This window comes from Notolepis coatsorum (assembly GCF_963971535.1).
Source record: "Notolepis coatsorum genome assembly, chromosome: 16".
Taxonomy (NCBI): domain Eukaryota; kingdom Metazoa; phylum Chordata; class Actinopteri; order Aulopiformes; family Paralepididae; genus Notolepis; species Notolepis coatsorum.
In genome coordinates, this window is record NC_140180.1 from 21,396,423 (window position 1) to 21,417,907 (window position 21,485).

At 40.1% G+C, this 21,485-nt stretch overlaps 1 protein-coding gene across 1 annotated transcript in view; it reads left to right on the top strand.

Moving 5' to 3' along the window:
* LOC311242921 (glutamate receptor 3-like) overlaps positions 1–10,578 on the top strand; it is a gene marked incomplete at both ends in the record, with an annotated part of 166,302 nt that extends 155,724 nt beyond the window's left edge. Inside the window, 3 exon segments of the mRNA XM_084331986.1 lie at positions 3,908–4,155; positions 5,252–5,366; positions 10,333–10,578. Coding sequence (XP_084188112.1) covers positions 3,908–4,155; positions 5,252–5,366; positions 10,333–10,578 — 609 coding nt within the window.
* Between the last annotated feature and the right edge of the window lie 10,907 nt (positions 10,579–21,485).

A 21,485-nucleotide genomic window follows, 5' to 3' on the forward strand; every position in this document is an offset into this window, starting at 1 on the left:
CCCCTCTATGTGTATTTATACCACTATAAGTGTACCCCTCTATATGTATTTATACCACTATAAGTGTACCCCTCTATATGTATTTATACCACTATAAGTGTACCCCTCTATGTGTATTTATACCACTATAAGTGTACCCCTCTATATGTATTTATACCACTATAAGTGTACCCCTCTATGTGTATTTATACCACTATAAGTGTACCCCTCTATGTGTATTTATACCACTATAAGTGTACCCCTCTATGTGTATTTATACCACTATAAGTGTACCCCTCTATGTGTATTTATACCACTATAAGTGTACCCCTCTATGTGTATTTATACCACTATAAGTGTACCCCTCTATGTGTATTTATACCACTATAAGTGTACCCCTCTATATGTATTTATACCACTATAAGTGTACCCCTCTATATGTATTTATACCACTATAAGTGTACCCCTCTATATGTATTTATACCACTATAAGTGTACCCCTCTATATGTATTTATACCACTATAAGTGTACCCCTCTATGTGTATTTATACCACTATAAGTGTACCCCTCTATATGTATTTATACCACTATAAGTGTACCCCTCTATATGTATTTATACCACTATAAGTGTACCCCTCTATGTGTATTTATACCACTATAAGTGTACCCCTCTATATGTATTTATACCACTATAAGTGTACCCCTCTATGTGTATTTATACCACTATAAGTGTACCCCTCTATGTGTATTTATACCACTATAAGTGTACCCCTCTATGTGTATTTATACCACTATAAGTGTACCCCTCTATATATTTATACCACTATAAGTGTACCCCTCTATATATTTATACCACTATAAGTGTACCCCTCTATGTGTATTTATACCACTATAAGTGTACCCCTCTATATGTATTTATACCACTATAAGTGTACCCCTCTATGTGTATTTATACCACCATATCTGTACCCCTCTATATGTATTTCTACCACCATATCTGTACCCCTCTATGTGTATTTATACCACCATATCTGTACCCCTCTATATGTATTTCTACCACCATATCTGTACCCCTCTATATGTATTTATACCACTATAAGTGTACCCCTCTATATGTATTTATACCACTATAAGTGTACCCCTCTATATGTATTTATACCACTATAAGTGTACCCCTCTATATGTATTTATACCACTATAAGTGTACCCCTCTATGTGTATTTATACCACTATAAGTGTACCCCTCTATGTGTATTTATACCACTATAAGTGTACCCCTCTATGTGTATTTATACCACTATAAGTGTACCCCTCTATGTGTATTTATACCACTATAAGTGTACCCCTCTATATGTATTTATACCACTATAAGTGTACCCCTCTATATGTATTTCTACCACCATATCTGTACCTCTCTATGTGTATTTCTACCACCATATCTGTACCCCTCTATGTGTATTTATACCACCATATCTGTACCCCTCTATATGTATTTCTACCACCATATCTGTACCCCTCTATATGTATTTATACCACTATAAGTGTACCCCTCTATATGTATTTATACCACTATAAGTGTACCCCTCTATATGTATTTATACCACTATAAGTGTACCCCTCTATGTGTATTTATACCACTATAAGTGTACCCCTCTATGTGTATTTATACCACTATAAGTGTACCCCTCTATGTGTATTTATACCACTATAAGTGTACCCCTCTATGTGTATTTATACCACTATAAGTGTACCCCTCTATATGTATTTATACCACTATAAGTGTACCCCTCTATATGTATTTCTACCACCATATCTGTACCCCTCTATGTGTATTTCTACCACCATATCTGTACCTCTCTATGTGTATTTCTACCACCATATCTGTACCCCTCTATATGTATTTCTACCACCATATCTGTACCCCTCTATATGTATTTCTACCACCATATCTGTACCCCTCTATGTGTATTTCTGCCACCATATCTGTACCTCTCTATATGTATTTGTATCACTATATCTGTGCCTCTCTGTGCATGCCTACGTCTGTATCCTTAAATGTGTATGTACACTAATGCTACTACTGTACATCAATACTGCGCTCTACTCCCCCCAGACTGCTCACTCTCGCTAAGCCCGACCCCAGGCGCTACCATAATGTTTGTGTGTGTGTCACCTTGTGCCGTGCAACACGATGCCTTGTTGTCTGTGTCGCGTGTCTTGTTCACTTCCTCTCCTGCTGCCGCTGCTGTGTCCATCACCTCTGACTTCACAGAGTGAAGATATTGACATGCATCGCTGAGTGAACGAGTGTAATAATCATTTATCATCTTAGCAGTAAATGTTAGGGTTGGTTGTAAACCCAGGGACCAGATTCACTGAGATTGCAGCGTGCGTGAGAGCTTAATTACCCTGCTATATTCCAAGAAATAAAAGAGGCGGGTTCGCATTGTATTCACTTAGAAATGTAACGCATGGGCGCCCGAGTGGCGCACCACGGTACTGCGCTGCCGACCTACTGTACGCGGCCGACCCGGGTCCGTCTCCCGATCCTGGACGTACATTTGCCGCATGTCCTCCCCCCCATATCTTCTCCCGACCTTCCTCTCCTCTCCTCTGCTCTCTGTCGGTCATGTCTGACCAGAATAAAGCTGTACAAATGCTAAAATAAACCTAAAAAAAATAAAAAATGTATTGCATAATCAGGATTGTATGCATGATTATTCTGTTAACTGCCATCAAGCAAAGCATCCGGACCCCTGAGAAATGAGGCTATTAGTAATATATATGCGCAAATAATAAAAATAAGTATTACTCTTTAATGTTAATCTTCTTCAAATACAGGCCTGATATATATATAATAGTTAATGTCCTGGTTTTTATTTTAGTTTTTGGGACATAAACTCCCAATGATCTATCCAAGAAACAAGCTGTAGGTGCTCTCCTTTTTTGTATTGCAGACAAGTTATAATATATAACTATATATATAACTTATAAAAAAGTTGAGATCCAAGGCAGCTCTACAAGTTTTAAAAAGTCTTTATTTTATGGCTCACATTATTTAGAGAATTTAAAATAAACCGACATGTTTCGGCCTACACATAATATATAACTTATAATAATAACAATACTACTACTACTACTAATAATAATAATAACAACCATAATAACATACGTAGTAGTATCTCTATTGTAATTGTAATTGTAATTATTATTATTATTACAACTATACCTCATACATGGGTATGTCAAACAATCAAATCATTCAAAATGTGTGCCTAGTCACTGTTTAGAACACTATGCCAACTGTGTGGCTAAATCCACAGCTTTATCCATCCGCTGTCATGCTACCACCACCTAGACGCGTTAATTGTGCCCGGGCGTTGCAGGATGCATTGCACAGTCAAGCCCACATGTCATTAATATATATGGTAAATCTTCCCCCAAATCCCAATTTGCATAGGATTACCTATGCATGAGCAGCCCGCGCACAACACAGCGACTAGGCGGGCAGCGTGTGATCTCCGTGTGCGTTACCCTTTATGTGCATTTCACTCGCCCTTCTCCTGAACGTAGGCCTCGGGGCTACAGCCAACCACTGAAAGAGACGCATTGTTGGAGGAGGGAAGGGATCCTGTGAGTTCCTTGTACATCATGATCTTTTTAGAGGCCCTAGACGTTTCCGTACGCCTACCAGCGATATCCTCCTGAAGTATTTGAAGACATCACACAGCTGCTTTCCGGGGATGTCTATGAATACTTCAATTTACCCCTGCGGTATTATTCTGGATGTAATCAAATGATCATGAAGTACAAAAGGTACCGCGAGAGATCCGTGAGCCGTGAAACGCGAGCCCGGTGATGTCTAAACGTCTAAACGTCTTCTCTTTCTCCCTCTCTTTCTTTCTCTCTCTCCCCTCCCGGAAACAGCGATCCAAAATAGCAGTGTATGAGAAAATGTGGTCGTACATGAAATCCGCCGAGCCCTCGGTGTTCGCTAAGACCACCCCGGACGGTGTCGCCCGGGTGCGAAAGTCGAAGGGCAAGTTCGCCTTCCTCCTGGAGTCCACCATGAACGAGTACATCGAGCAGCGGAAGCCATGCGACACCATGAAAGTGGGCGGGAACCTCGACTCTAAGGGCTACGGCGTGGCGACTCCCAAAGGCTCAGCATTAAGGTGGGTGGGATAATATAACAATATAATCCATGTTGTTATAGTATTCCACCTACCCTGATGTCCTCCTATGTTGTCATTCTCTTCCTCTTCCTCTTCTTCTTCTTCTTCTTCTTCTTCTTCTTCTTCTTCTTCTTCTTCTTCTTCTTCTTCTTCTTCTTCTTCTTCTTCTTCTTCTTCTTCTTCTTCTTCTTCTTCTTCTTCTTCTTCTTCTTCTTCTTCTTCTTATTATTATTATTATTATTTCTTATTATGGAGACCATGAGGTAACGGTGGTATGCCTTTTAATGCCTTTTAAGAATTGATTGATGATGATTTATATTTTTTTCATATATATATATATATATATATATATATATTATTTCTATACATGTGTGACAGTAATTTGCTTAAATAAGAGGAATCAAATTCAGATGATGACAGTTATCGTTTAAGCTAACAGCCATTTCATTATGTATGTCCCTCTCACCGCTCTGTTTCTCTCTGTCTCTCTCTCTCTCTGTCTCTCTCTCTCTCTCTCTCTCTCTCCTTTGATCTTTCCTCCTGTCCTGCTCGCTCTCTCTCCTCTCCTGTCTGTGTTGTCACTTTTAATTTAACAGTTCAACGGTTTTTCAATTTAGCCTTTAAAAAGCTGCGCTGTCACTTGTGACGAATGTTTAATTGCATGATGTTTGTTGTTTGTTGTTGTTGCTGCTGCTTCTCTTCTCAATGACAAGTGTCCCCATCCCGCACACTTCAGTTTCTAAACAGCGTATCCCTTCATGCCACCTTTCCGAGATTTAACACTGTCTTTGCCTTCATGTAAGCCTTTAATATCTCCATAACCCCTTCAATTCTGAACCAATTTGTCCTTTTCCCAGACTATTCCGATTAACAGATAGAAGCCCCCCGCACTAACGGCGGTCTCTCTCTACCATTATCAAGTCTTGCTATCATTATGATGATTCTACTACTATTATTATGAATTTATTATTACTATTATTATTATGATTATGATTATGATTATTATCATTATTATTATTATTATTATTATTACCTTTGCATTCGATTTCTCACAGACCTGTGCATTTTCTTACAAGTTATGTTTTATCGTTTCAAGAAATGCTGTTAACCTGGCAGTTTTAAAACTGAATGAGCAAGGCCTCTTGGACAAATTGAAAAACAAATGGTGGTACGACAAGGGAGAGTGCGGCAGCGGGGGCGGTGACTCCAAGGTCAGCCTCGATGTCACCACAATCGGGTACCATAGTGCAGAGTAATCGGCAAGGCTGTTAACCACGACCCACAAACCAAAAGCCCCACGGCCACCAACCTGGTCCACCTCCACCAACCAACCTGCCGCCTCTGCTGCTGCTGCTGCCCTAGGAAGCAGAGCAGTCTTGACCAGGCGATGGAAACAAGCAAATCTGACCATTTAACAACTCAGATCCCACTAAGGAACCCTTACCGAGTGAACAGGAAGGACGATGTGACATGGAGGAGATATATCGATGGCTGAAGGACAAAACCTCCTATCTGAAATATTCACATTTCCTTGAGAAAGTGTTGTTTTCGTGTTGTTTTCTTTCAGATTTCTTTAAGGATACCCAATACAATACACTGTTTTTGGACTATATTACTATAATATGTGTTAACAATACCGACCAGGTATTAGTGCCTCGCAAAGTGCAGATATGAGGTTTTTCCCCACTTTCTTTTATGAGGTTTTGTTCTACGGCCATCGATATGGTGCAACTACAGATTAAGATAAGGAGTTTTCATTCTGCTTGTCAAAGATAAGTGTAGTTATTTGACTTGAAGGGTACAGCATCCTTATTTAAAACATGGGATATTGTATGGCGCGCCTGCAGTTGTGGTCGCCGGTGGAAATTAGTCAGCCTTTTCACATCCGTAGGCCGGCTAAAATTGTGCTAGTATAGATGTCCTGCTTTTGTTGAGGTAGATTTAGTGTGTAAGAGCAGCGCTTCCCTGCTCCATAATGGCAACGCGTTTATGAAAGCATGGCCACATAATGGCCGAGACTTCCAGCATGAAGGAGAAGTCGGGTTTTTTTTTTCTTCATATTGGCCCGCTATCAAATACACAGCATTGCAGTAACTCATCTCATAGCCGCTCGCCGTGATACATTCATGCCGCTATACTGACCTGGGGGAACCGTGGGCCTCTAAAGTCACGAATAGCGTAATCTCCCAAATGACTCCGAAGGCTAATAACCTTAAAATGGCTGCTCGGCTGAGGCCCTTAGGGAAGCGAGGCGAACAGCGGAGTCTTGAGGGGACTAACCGAGCATTGCAGGCAAACGTGAGAATTCTAATTACACAGAGAAAGGGTGAAGTCTTTGATGGGTAATGGGCCGTGGAACGTATAGACTGGTCAGAATAATACAAATAAATAATGCATTTCTGTCTAGGCAGGGCCTACTGGTTGAGGCATCTCACTCCCCCCCCAGCCATTTAACCCTCTGTGACAACCCAACCACGGTGACCACAGCCACCATGACCCCTTATGACCGTCAGATTTCTCTCTCCTCCTCTCTACACAGACCCGTTATGGAAGCTAATGGTGTGAAGCTAGTGTGACACTTGGTATAGTGCTGTAGATTGCGTGCCATGAGGCGTTGTGCTATTTTTACCAAATGAAGGGCGAGGACATATGCCGTCCTTTACGATTCAGGTCAATTCGGTGACAAATGACACTGTCATCGTGACGTGTGTTGTGATTTAGGTCAACTAAGTGGCTAGTTTACAGATGAGCTGCGATGGTGCCGCCGACCGGCGCACGTGTCATCCCCCTTTAAGATCATTTGGCACGGATTACCCTCGACCGCCATGAGGGGTTATGCCGCATCGCGTCACGTTCAAAATAGCAGGATGACCGCAGGCTCCGTGACGCATAGACCAAGCAGTGTCTTGCCAGTTTCCACACCTCTCCGCCCCGTGGTCTGTGTTTGAATAGGAGTACTGCTCTTTTGTATTGTATGTTTTTTTTGGGGGAATTCTTTTTTTTTTGTATTCTCTCAGTGTTTGCATCGCTAAGTGCCACGTGCTGTATAGTTGCTCAATTGTAAATGGGCTGCATTTATATAGCGCCTTACAAGTCATGCCTCACGCTCACCCGTTCACTCAGACATTCACACACCGACACGGCAGAGGTGACCGTGCAAGGTGCCAACCTGCTCATCGGGAGCGGTTAGGGGTTAATGTCTCAAGGACACTTTGACTCGCTGCCCGGGAGGCGTCGGAATCGAACCGGGAACCTTCAGACTACCTCCTGAGCCACCGTCGCCTTGCTACCTTGGTTTCCCCACGCTTCTCTCTCTGTGGCTGTGGCTCTCCGGAGGAAAGGCCAGCTCACCTGGGAGTCAAGCGGCTTGAAGCCAACTGTTTCTAACAGTGTATATTAGCTGGCCCCTTTTCCACTTACAGCTCCCTGCTCTAAAGCGACATCGGAAGGCACACATAAACGCACGCACGCACGCACACAGACACACACACACCCTTTCACACACACACACACAAGGATCTTCCTCGCCCTCAGGCACAACGCACAGTGCAGCCTAGATTGAGTTTCAGACACAGAGCATGTTACGGGGTAATTGCATTGTTAATCAATGTCTCTCCAAGCCAACACGACGACGGTCGCATCTTCACAGTCCTCTTCTCGGGACTCTGGCCCTGCCGGATACACACAGCGGTGTGATCTTCTGTCTGCGCGTATAATGCGTTGTGTGGATCCTCTGGGGGGGGAGGAGGATACTGTTCACCGGGAGCAGCCGGGTCACGTGTTTATCGACGCACTATTTTCTTATGCTTTCGTGTTGCTTTCTATTTTTAGAAACGCCGGGACACCTCAAAGATTGATCCCCAACCGCGATGTGCGCGGCTGGTTCACGAGTGCACTGTGCAGAGAAGCGTGATCTTTCGATTTCATACGCATCTTATTTTAGTACAGGGAATTATGTACAATGCTGTGGGATGTTTTTACCCCCCCCCCCCCCATCACCTTTAACTCACAATAAGGGAATATGGGAAAACATATTCTACTGTTAAAAGGTTAGAGCGGTTCATCTGACGGTAATCTCTCAGTAGTTGGGCATTAAGGTTTTCCTACAGATATGTCTGGATAGAACACTTGAGAATTAATCCAGCTTTTTCTATGTTGCACACTATAGCTACTGCCACAGTTGAAACGAAGGCGTCAGCTCTTTGACTGCAGTACAGGTCAAGTTAAGGTTTACTCTTTGTTACAGAAAAGGATCCTGTTGGGTTGAGTTTGTTAAATGCTCTTCAGAAAAGACACAGTTGCCTATTGCTTGCCCCTTCCCCCCACAAAATAAATGTTAAAAACAATCCTCCCCTTTTTTCGCATTCATAGACTTGCAGATCGTACCATCGGTACCTGCTCGTCACACCGTTAACAGCGCCTGCCGATTACTCAAAGCGATACGGGCAGGACCTGGCTTTAGATTAGGGGAGATGAAGGAGGTAATTCTGTCTGTGTTGTTGCCATTAAGCCAGGTGCCCCTGCTCTATCGCTTTTGTGTAAAGTATGTAGTAGTTTAAAACTTGAATAACATAAAATAACATAATATAATGTTATTTATGTTATTTCCCACGTGAAGAACTCCTGTAAACCTTGCAGTATTGAAACTCAGTGAACAAGGCATCTTAGACAAGCTGAAAAACAAATGGTGGTACGATAAGGGTGAATGTGGAACCAAGGACTCTGGAAGTAAGGTCAGTCGCTGCAGGTCTTTTGTACTGATTCCAAAATTGCATTTTGACGTACTGTTCATATGCAAAGACAAGACTACTCTAAACTATCTATAGTATACATTTTGTTCATTTTGCTACACTTTTTATTTTATTTTTTAGTTGTAGTTTTTTATATATATATATTTTTGCCACATTAAGTGTAACATCATTTATATATGTGGCTTAATTAATTCAGGGCACTGTTTCCCCAGAATGAGATATTTTTTCTCATATACTTTTTTATAGAATATATACTGAGTATACTGTAATGGTAATGGCGTGGGGAAAACGTAAAACGTGCCAAATGCATATTTCAACTAGTCACCACAGTTACTGACAAGTGCTTTTTTTTATATTTTTTTTCCCTCATTTTCACATTTGATGACATTCATGATACTTTAACCGTTATGCTGCTGATTCCGTTAACCAAACTTTTAATTAAAATTTGATTTATTTGTGTTGTTACACGTTTGCATGGAGATGTGTCCATTGGGTTCTTTAGCCTCCTGTGGTGAGATGAACAAACACAGCCCCTTGCAGTGATGAGCTCCCTCCATCCAGCCTCAGCGTGGCGAGAGGACCCGCGGGGGTCTTATAAATCCTGAGGCTGGAAGGAGCTGCCAGTACTGAGCCCCTGTTTGCACATTACAAGAAGTTGAGGAATGTAATAAACCAACTATTTAACCCGCTGAGATAATAGTCGAGCCCCGCTGGATTATCGATTATAGAATAATTTGTCACGCCTGATGATATCGTGCCCAACGCTCAAGGGTTAAACTGCAAATAGTAAAACTCTCATGAACAAATTCTTAACAAATATGTTTGGTAGGTAAGCAGCAGCAAAATGGTTCAATTCAGTTATTTAAAAACCTGCTTTTTTTTTTTAATCTAGTGGAGCTATCTTTATTAATATGAATTTGACTGTACTGTATGACATTGTTGCCATGGCAGTTATACGTACATGTCGCTCAGGTGGCTTTTACACAGACAGGGATTTTCAGAGCTGTCGACCTATATGCGATACTGACCAGCTTCCTGACATGGTCAAAAGCAGAACCTTAGGGGCAGGGAAAGCTCTACACATTCACCAACAGATCGATCATAAGAGTTGGCTCGTCTCTCCCCCCAGTGGAGGGTGGTTTAACTGCGGCGGTCTGAAGTTCCTCACGACTTTGTGACAACCGTAGGAAAACCAATCGTGTCTAAATTAAGAGTCAACCTTAGCACCCCGTTATTCCTTCATAGTATACATATGCCATTGGTAGTGCCAGTTAGTATTTTTATATAGAACGTAGTGCTATACTGTAGCTATACTGTAAAGATTATGTTTTGATATGATCAGTTTGAAGCATACTAGGCTGCATTGTGTTCTTGTGTCCCTCCTCCCACGGCGGAGCTCCTAACGTCTCTCTTCACCTTTCCCCAGGACAAGACAAGTGCTCTCAGCTTAAGCAATGTGGCTGGAGTCTTCTATATTCTGGTCGGAGGGCTGGGGCTGGCCATGATGGTGGCTCTGATAGAGTTCTGTTATAAGTCACGACAGGAAACCAAACGGCTGAAACTGGCAAAGAATGCCCAGAACTTTAAGCCGGCTCCCCCGACCAACACGCAGAACTTTGCCACATACAGAGAAGGCTACAACGTGTACGGCACGGAGAGCGTTAAGATCTAGAGGTACGTTGTTGTCGCCTTCAAAGGTCTCCCCGTCACTTCTCACCGTCTTCAAAGTCTCCCGTTGTCACCTCGCGCTGTCTTCAAGGTTTAAATCGTTTAGTGTCGGTCGGTCGTCATGTATTATTAATTTTTTGTCTTGTATTTGTCGCCGTCAATCTGTCGGTTTATGACATGTCACCCAATGTGTGAACTAGGGCTGTCACTTTAACAAAAAAATCTAATTCTAAATTCGTTGCAGAATTGTAGACAAGTTCGAGTTCGAAAAGATATACCTAAAAAAAGTCTAAGCTATTTTCAAAGTTTTGGCTACTTTTTTTTTACCATGGTATGTTTGGTATCATTCTTTTCAGCACAGTCTCACCTATATGACCTGACCGTTTAAAAAATAATTATAATATTATAAAAAAAATATATAATAATAATAATAATAATATAAAGAACACACTTTTTTTTTATTCAAATTTGAATTTCCCCCTTCAAATTAAAATCTCGTTTTTATGTAAATTCGAAATTAAATTCTAAAATATTGTGACAGCCCTATGGTGAACTCGCGTAGCCAGACCATCATCAGGCTTCATGGTAGGTAGGCTATGTCTGGGGAACAACAACACAGTGGCCTGTTGTCATACTACTACTGTAAGTGAGATTATCATCATACTACAAACCCATGAGAGCGGAGCCTGGCCTAACCAGCGGTGCCATTTCTGGGTGTTTTTCAAACTTACAACCAATCGAATGGCTGCTTTAGGATTTTCAGTCTTGTTCATTTAATTTTCCCTAGACTTATTGTGAAGCTTGGAAACGGATGTCTGTCTATGATAGATTACACAGTGGAGGATTGTAGGCTATTAAATATGTCTGCCCCCATGTTTTATGTCATTCAGTCCTTCTATCTACTGCACAATGCAAAGCATCTAATACATAATTGTTTGCTGTTATCTAGCATTAGTGAGAAAATAACCTGTAAAGCTGTACTGTGATGCAGTGAGGCACAGTGATGCGTTGTAGAGTCTAATGGATGTCGGAATGAAGGACTTCCTGTGCCGTTCAGTGTTACATCTAGGCCAGTCTTAGTCTAACACTGAACGTGCTCCTTCTATCAGCCAAGTCCGTGTGTAGTGGGTGGGAGGAATTGTCCATGATGGCGTGGAGCTTAGCAAGGCTCCTCCTCTCCGCCACCACCACTAGAGAGTCCAGCTCCACCCCTACCACATTACTGACCTTCCTGACCAATGTTAGTCTTAGGCTTGCTAACAGCACGACATGATGTTAAATGCTTGGATTGTGGAGTATAGATTAGGAGGATTCGGGAAGTTAGACGGTTGCTACGGACGCCGGTCACTATCTTTGGAGGATCACTTACAGCAATTTGCATTGAGAAATTGCAAAAATTGCACAAGAATTTACAAAAATGGTTTGGGATGGAGGAAAATAATGGCAAAGGTTTCTCTCATGATGATTGTGAGATTCTCCTGTCACAGCTTCACACAACAAGACTTCCCAACTATCCTTTAACCCAAAAGCCCACCTGTCAACACACAGTGTGTGTCAACCGAAGTGATCCTCCACAAATGGCGGCTTGCCCCAGAAGTTTGGCGTCAGATTCCCGAGCGCAATTGTACAACAATTCACCCCAAGCTATGTGCTCTTCTGTATTTCCAAACAGGTATTAGGAACAATTTCCACTGCCCCTTACAACTGTGACTAAAGATCTATGAAAGGACTGGATCATTTGGGGAGTGAGCTTCCCATCCAAAGCCTAATCCTCTCTGGCGGACATGGCAACGGTAATCTGCAATGACGACACGACAGGACCTGGTTATGTGAAGAACTGGTCCGGTTCTTTCCCCCCCTCAGTGCCTTATGGAATTCAGAGTCCAGTCAATGCAACTCATTCACACTGGCATTGCTTTCGCTTGAAGCTCACGTAAACACGAGGAACGATGCGGTGATCTGTTAAAAAAGAAAAAAGAGAAAATAAAAGTTGTTTAAAAATGTTACAATGAACAAGAGAGAACAAAAAGCCATCCCTTGCAACCTAAGCACATTTTGAAGTGCCACAACAGAAGACAAATCTTATATATATACGACAAATGATAAATTGGTTTTCTTGTAAGAATGAATACGATCAGATTACACATCATATCCTTCTGCCGCCAGATTTTCACTGGTTATCTGTGTTATAGAATACGTTTATTAGACCTATTGGGAGCACTGTAAGACACTGGTTATTAGACGACATAGCTTTTATATTGCTGTACATTACTTGCAGTGACCTTGTAATTGTTTTCGGACGATGGAGAGGAGTCACGTTGTTGATAATTATTGCCATTTAGCCAAAAGAATCATCATTGTGTTGTTTGTAGCCTCCTCTAAAACACTGGTGCTGCTGCTGCTGCCGTCGTCGTTCTCTGAAAGCATGAAGGAACTCACAAAGACGAGAGGAATTGAAGATGGTCTGTTACATTTGGCTTAACACACTACTGAAACTGTCACCTTTCACACGTCCAATACTGCCAAGAGTATGTTTTGTATGGGGAAAAAAAGGAAACGCCATCTGCTCTGTAAAAGCAAGTATTTGTTTGCTTTAAAAAAGAGAAGAAAAAAACCTGATGGTGATTTTACGGTTTGTAGAATAATGGATGGAGCTCTCACTCACGAAAAGTATGTCGCTCCAAACTGGGTTTTTCTTTTTTCTCTCTCTCCCTGAAAATCTAGAGTCATTCAAGTCTTCTATACATGGAATTAAAACCAAACAAAAAGGGTAATTCAAATGTAGATTAACTGCAATCCAATTAAAAGGATAACAGTAATGGCTTTTAAACTGTAGTATTTTGGATTACCTTAACATTTTGTTTAACAATTGCACATTTTTCAACAAGCTGTGTTTTCTTTCAATCATATTCTTCTTTTATGAGCATTATAGTGTTTGGTGAATTTACTTAGTAAATGAAAATACAAAAACGTAAAAATAATAACGACGAAAAATAAATTTATACAAGGTTAAAACAGGGAGTGTCTTGAAGCTTAGCACATTTCCATATTGCTGTATCAATTCCTTTTCTTTCAAAAGACTGTGATTCCATAGTGATTTAGGAAGACATATCTAATCACCTTAAACTATGGAAAGATAGTTTTATATATATAAAAAGGAAAGAAACTGATGGAATGGGGAAATAGGAAGCAAACTATTGTAAAGAGATGTGTACATTTAGTCAAAGGAGATTTATTTATATGAAGGTTACACAAACGAGAGATTGGTTTCCCCGTTTTTTCTAAGAAATTGCATGTCAAATCGGTGATGCTTAAGCTCTGCTACTCACAACTGATTTTAGGTTTTAATGGTCGAAATCCAACCCCTGGCTATTCTTTGGTAAACCAGTTCCCTCTTCGTTTTTCTTTTCTTTTTTTTCTAACCTCACCTCTGCGAAGAGAAAATCCCCAGTCATCTTATAGTGGGTACAAAAGAGCAAGAACTGCATGCATAATTTACTGAGCCTCATTAGTGAGGCGCTGTACAAATAATTTTAATACATTTTGTAAATAAACTGTACAGAAAAATCTTATGGTGTTTATGCGTGTGCGTGTGTCATTGTGCGAAACGAGGCGGACGTATTCCCACGGAGAAGGTGAGGACATACGTGTCATTGCTTGGGATGTGTTACCTACTGTAAATATATATTCCAGGTAAACGATATGGTAGGAATGGAGTATCTGTATCCTGACCAACCCCCCCTGCTGACAAATACACAAAGAAGGGCTCTTTTCTTTAAATGCTCCAGTATTGAGCTGTTAGTGGAAGTGTGTGTGTTTTGGATCAATAGTTAGCACCATCTGCCTCGCTATCGCCTCTCCCCTTGCATCCAATGATGGAGGGTTCCATTGACGTTTTCATTTGGCATGCGGTCTGTCTCTCCCTTTCTCTCTCTCTCCACGGGATGCTTTGTGACGCAATCAATAATTTGGGTGCAAGTCGAACTCTATTGTAATTGGTGGTTTTATTGTTATTATTATTATTATTATTATTATTATTATTATTATTATTATTATTACAACACTTCTGCTCCACATGTACCTCATGTGTTGCTTTTTATGCAACCAGCTGATGGACCAGCAAAAGTTCCGCGATGACACAAAAAAGTGGAGCGAACAGACCTCATGGTGGCGCTATAACAAGGGTTGAATAGTCAAACAGCCGTATCTCATGAACCATGTACAGTAGAGATATGAAACATATCTGAATACAGTAGAGATATGAAACTGATCTGAATACAGTAGAGATATGAAACATCTGAATACAGTAGAGATGTGAAACTGATCTGAATACAGTAGATATGTTAAACTTGCTACACCTTATGTATTTCCTCATGAACAATTTTGCTTCAATGACATCTTTATTTTTATCATGTCTATTTTATTTATATTATATTTTATTCTTTTATTCTATTATTATTATTTGTATTTTTTGCACAATCGAAGCGGGCATGGCCACCTTCATTTCACTATATGTCTTGTGTATGTATGTGATGAATAAACCTCTTGAATCATAAATATTGGATTTCCCACCATTTAGAAAAATCTCCTTTTTTTAAAGATATTTCTTTCCCTACGGCTTTTTTGTTCCTGCACCAATTTGAACCAGACTCACAGCATATCTTTAGGGGCCATAGTTACATAGTCTTCCTGTTCTATCCAGCTGAATTGGTTGAAAAACATGGGTGCTGTGATAATGTGTTTTGGATGATGCTGTGGTGATAATGTGTTTTGGATGATACTGTGGTGATAACGTGTTTTGGATGATAAGGTTGTGATAATGTGTTTTGGATGATACTGTGGTGATAATGTGTTTTGGATGATAATGTGTTTTGGATGATAAGGTTGTGATAATGTGTTTTGGATGATACGGTTGTGATAATGTGTTTTGTATGATAAGGTTGTGGATGATAATATGTTGGGGGTGATAAGGTGGTGATGTGTTGTGGATGAGAATGTGTTTTGGATGATAAGGTGGTGATAATGTGTTTTGGATGATAATGTAAATAAAAAAATCGAATCTATGAATTCCAATCTGGCTTCAGAACATCCCACTCCACTGACACATGCCTTCTCTATTTGAACGACCACATCAAGCAAGAGGTGGACGCGGGCAAATACTGCGGCATGGTTATGCTGGACCTACAAAAGGCCTTCGACACTGTCAATCACACCATTCTGATTGACAAGCTAAAAGCAATTCGTTTTGATAGTCTATCAGTGAGCTGGATACAATCCTACCTGGAGGGGAGAGAACAGATGGTGGAGGTAAACGGTACCCTATCCCCCCCCTCACAGTGAACTGTGGTGTTCCACAAGGAAGAATACTAGCACCGCTACTGTTCCTAATTTATGCAAATGACATGTCGTCAGCTTGTGACTGCAACTTGTTCCTGTTTGCGGACGACTCAGCCCTGCTGGTCTCTGACAAGAACAAGTTACAGGTTGAAAAACCCCTCAGCTCGGAACTAGGCAAAATCTGCATATGGCTCGCCGACAACAAACTATCATTACACATGGGCAAAACAGAGTCCATTCTCTTCGGTTCAAATAACAAACTCAGCAAGACCGACGGCTTCTCAGTTACAGTGGGTGACAATATTGTCACAAGGAAAGATGAAATTACCTACCTGGGTTCCATCCTAGAGGCTAATCTTTCCTGTGACAAAATGGCATCCAATGTAATAAAAATAGTCAACCAACGAACTCGATTCTTGTACTGGATCTCCTCTCTGGTAAACAAGAATACCCTGAAGACTCTGGCAGGATCACTCATTCAAGGGTACTACGACTATGCTTGCACCTCATGGTACCAAAGCACCTCAAAGGCACTAAAAACCAAATTACAAACATCTCAAAAGAAACTAGTCAGACTACTGCTTGACCTGACTACTAGAACCCACCTCACCCCTGCCCACTTTGACAACCTATAGGATGGCTTAGAGTAGACGACAGAGTACAGCAACTTGCAATGGGCCTGGTCTACAAGATACACTACACGACCAAGGTACCCATGTACATGTCAAAATACTTCCCAAAAGTCAGTGAATACCACGATCACAACACCAGAGGGAGCTCCACAAATCATGTTAAACCCAGATTCGGCTCAAACAAGGGACTAAACACGTTTTGCAATTATGCCACATCAATGTGGAACGCCCTACCCAAAGCTGTAAAGGAATGTGAATCACTACCCACTTTCAAAAACACTCTCAAAAAACACCTACGGGAGACTGCAATTCGAAACTGGCCCCTACAAATGTCCTAACCCAGTTGTACAGTAAATGACCAAGTATGGCTTTGTCAGTATTCCAATGTACAGTGTACAGTGTCCCCCCCCCCCCTACCCAACCCCCTCCAATGTACAGCCCCACCCAACCCCACCCCACCTACCCAACCTCCTCCAATGTACGTCAAATGTATATACACTCTTTTTCTGGACACTTTTTGTATCACAAACAGTACTGTATTTGCAAATCTGGTATGTCATAAATGTATAGATGTAGCAGTACTGTCTATCTGTATGTTGTGTGTGTCATATGATGAATTGAAAATGGGGGACCCTGATGTAAACAAGACGAAAGTCTTTCTCTGGTCTGCATCCCCTTAACAATTGTATGTATTGAACTGTACTGTACCCATTCTGCAATTTGTTAATAAACTTTTCAATCAATCAATCAATGTGATGATAATGTGTTATGGATGATAAGGTGGTGATGTGTTGTGGATGATAAGGTGGTGATGTGTTGTGGATGATAATGTGTTTTGGATGATAAGGTGGTGATGTGTTGTGGATGATAATGTGTTTTGGATGATAAGGCGGTGATAATGTGTTTTGGGTGATAATGTTGTGATAATGTGTTTTGGATGATACGGTTGTGATAATGTGTTGTGGATGATACGGTTGTGATAATGTGTTTTGGATGATAAGGTTGTGATAATGTGTTGTGGATGATAATGGTTGTGATAATGTGTTTTGGATGATAAGGTTGTGATAATGTGTTTTGGATGATAAGGTGTTTTGGGTGATCAGGTGTTTTATGTGATAAGGTTTTTTATGTGATAATGTATTTTAGGTGATAATGTGTTTTGGGTGATAAGGTGTTTTAGGTGATAATGTGTTTTGGGTGATAATGTGTTTTAGGTGATAATGTGTTTTGGGTGATAAGGTGTTTTATGTGATAATGTGTTTTAGGTGATAATGTATTTTAGGTGATCATGTGTTTTGTGTGATAATGTGTTTTAGGTGATAAGGTGTTTTATGTGATAATGTGTATTAGGTGATAATGTGTTTTGGGTGATAAGGTGTTTTAGGTGATAATGTGTTTTAGGTGATAATGTGTATTAGGTGATCATGTGTTTTAGGTGATAATGTGTTTTAGGTGATAATGTGTTTTAGGTGATAATGTGTTTTATGTGATAAGGTGTTTTAGGTGATAATGTGTTTTAGGTGATAATGTATTTTGGGTGACAAGGTGTTTTTTTCTGTGGAAATGGTGTGAAATACGTATGCCAGTTGATGAGTCCTAACATCAATATAATTGATTTGGCTGTTTGCAGCTATATTCTATTATTATAACCACCAATCGCTACCAAACCAAAGTACAACACACAACCCCCCTGCGATATATAATCAAACATGGTCACCAGGGTTCTGGCTATTCAAATGATATTTTAGCTAGCATCATTTTACTTAAGCGAACGTCAGGGCAAAATAAGTAGCCCATCAAAAATGTATTAAAAAAACCTTAGTTATTCCCAATGTGCACATCATTTTCATACATGCAGGAAATAAACACAAGACCCAATACATTTCCCAGACAGACTTGCGTATTGTACTGGTTCCAGGCCTGCATTGTGTGGTAAAAATGAGTTCCCTGCTCCTGAGAGAGCCTGCTGCCGCAGCTCGAGTAACAAACCCACCACACATGGATATGGCAGAGGACCAGTAGTTATTTTTTTATTCTGTGTGTGTGTGGGGCGGGCGGGGGGGATTCAGGGTGCAGACATTACCATTCAGGATTCCTGTGGAACAACGTCAGCCATGGAAACGCTACTGTATGCTCCGCACACCCTGTTTTTGTTAAAGCATCAAAGGATATATTTTTTTTTGTTGTTTGTTTGTTTTTTGTTTGTTTGTTCTTCCTTCGTCCCGCTGCCTCTTTTTTTTATTATTTAAAAAAATAAAATTACGCCTGGAACGAGAGAGCGAGGGGGGAGTGGTGCACTGCAGTAGACGAGGCTCATGGGACAACTCACTGGAATTAGTTCATCCAATGCCATCAAAAGAAAGGCAAGAGAATCCCCCCCCCCACACACACACACACACGTACACACACATTCTAGCAAGTGTATAAGTAAGGGCGACAATGGCTCAGGAGGTAGAGCAGTCGTCTGGTAATCTGGAGGTTCCCGGTTTGATTCCCGCTCCTCCCAGGCAGCGTGTCGAGGTGTAAGACAAGACACTTAACCCCTAATTGCTCCCGATGAGCAGGTTGGCACCTTGCATGGTTGCCTCCGCCATTGGTGTGTGAATGTGTGAGTGAATGGGTCAAATGTGAGGAACAAATTGTAAAGCGCTTTGGATAAGAGTGCTATATAAATGCAGCCATTTACCATTTGTACTGTATAAGAACAAGGATAGGCATAGACACAAAGCTTAAACAAAGCGCATTGCCTGTGAGCCGCCACTGAGGGCAGAGCAGCTAACTGTCTATTGCTTTGCATAAAAAAAAAACACAACAACGTATCGGAACAAGTCTCTCAGGGAATTGTAATCGTAATAAAGACGATTATTCAATGTCTTGCATAGAAAGCAGGCTGAACATGTATCCTATGATCTCATACATCACAGGGTGACTAATAACCTCCCACTGGGTTGGGAAGTGTAGCACTCTTCAGACATGTTGAACTGTGTGATTAGGCATTACTCCAGTCTATACTCTCTATCTGTCTATCTCTCTGTCTGTCTCTCTCTAGGTATTAAGGTGTGTGTGTGTGCATATATTTATAATAAAACTATGGTATATGTGTGTGTAGATCTATAATATAACTATGGTGTGTGTAGATAATAATAATAATAATAATAATAATAATAATAATAATAATAATAATAATAATAATAATAATAATAATAATAATAATAATAATAATAATAATAATAATAATAATAATAATAATAATTAATTTTATTTGTATAGCACTTCTCAGGAACCTGAAGTCACTGACAGTAGGCAGAGAAACAAAGAAAAACAAAGAAACAAAAGGAACATAAGACCATGGGGGAAACAGGGGAAACAGCATGAGATACACAGAAACATAAAGCCACAGTAACAAAACAGGTTGGAGCGGGAGGGGTTAAGGTTGGGGAAGGTTGAAGGCTATAGGAGAACAAGGCGGGATTTGAAGGTGGAGAGTGTGGCGGAGTCTCTGATGGTCTGAGGGAGGGAGTTCCAGAGTCGAGGTGCAGTGCGTGGGAAGGCCCGATCACCAAAGTAACTATGGTGTGTGTGTAAATATATAATGTAACTACTGTAGATAATATAATAGAACTGGTGTTGGTATAGATCTATAATGTAACTATGGTGTGTGTGTGTGTGTGTGTAATATAACTATTGTGTGTGTGTGTATAGATATATAATATAACTATTGTGTGTGTAGATACTACTGTATAATTATGATGTGTGTGTAGATCTATAATGTAACTGGTGTCTGTGTGTAGATATATAGTATAAGTATGATGTATGTGTGTAGATATATATAACTATGATGTGTGTGTGTGTAGATCTATAGTATAACGATGATGTGTGTGTGTGTGTGTGTGTGTAAATATATAGTCTAACTATGGTGTGTGTGTGTAGATATATAGTATAAGTATGATGTGTGTGTGTAGATATATAGTATAAGTATGATGTGTGTGTGTGTGTGTAGATATATAGTATAAGTATGATGTGTGTGTAGATATATAGTATAAGTATGATGTGTGTGTGTGTAGATATATAGTATAAGTATGATGTGTGTGTGTGTGTAGATATATAGTATAAGTATGATGTGTGTGTGTAGATATATAGTATAAGTATGATGTGTGTGTGTAGATATATAGTATAAGTATGATGTGTGTGTAGATATATAGTATAAGTATGATGTGTGTGTGTGTGTGTGTGTGTGTGTGTAGATATATAGTATAAGTATGATGTGTGTGTGTAGATATATAGTATAAGTATGATGTGTGTGGGTGTGTAGATATATAGTATAAGTATGATGTGTGTGTGTGTAGATATATAGTATAAGTATGATGTGTGTGTGTAGATATATAGTATAAGTATGATGTGTGTGGGTGTGTAGATATATAGTATAAGTATGATGTGTGTGTGTAGATATATAGTATAAGTATGATGTGTGTGTGTGTGTGTGTGTGTAGATATATAGTAAAGTATGATGTGTGTGTGTGTGTGTAGATATATAGTATAAGTATGATGTGTGTGTGTGTGTGTAGAGATATAGTATAAGTATGATGTGTGTGTGTGTGTGTAGATATATAGTATAAGTATGATGTGTGTGTGTGTAGATATATAGTATAAGTATGATGTTTGTGTGTGTAGATATATAGTATAAGTATGATGTGTGTGTGTGTAGATATATAGTATAAGTATGATGTGTGTGTGTGTGTAGATATATAGTATAAGTATGATGTGTGTGTGTAGATATATAGTATAAGTATGATGTGTGTGTGTGTAGATATATAGTATAAGTATGATGTGTGTGTGTGTGTGTAGATATATAGTATAAGTATGATGTGTGTGTGTGTGTAGATATATAGTATAAGTATGATGTGTGCGTGTAGATATATAGTATAAGTATGATGTGTGTGTG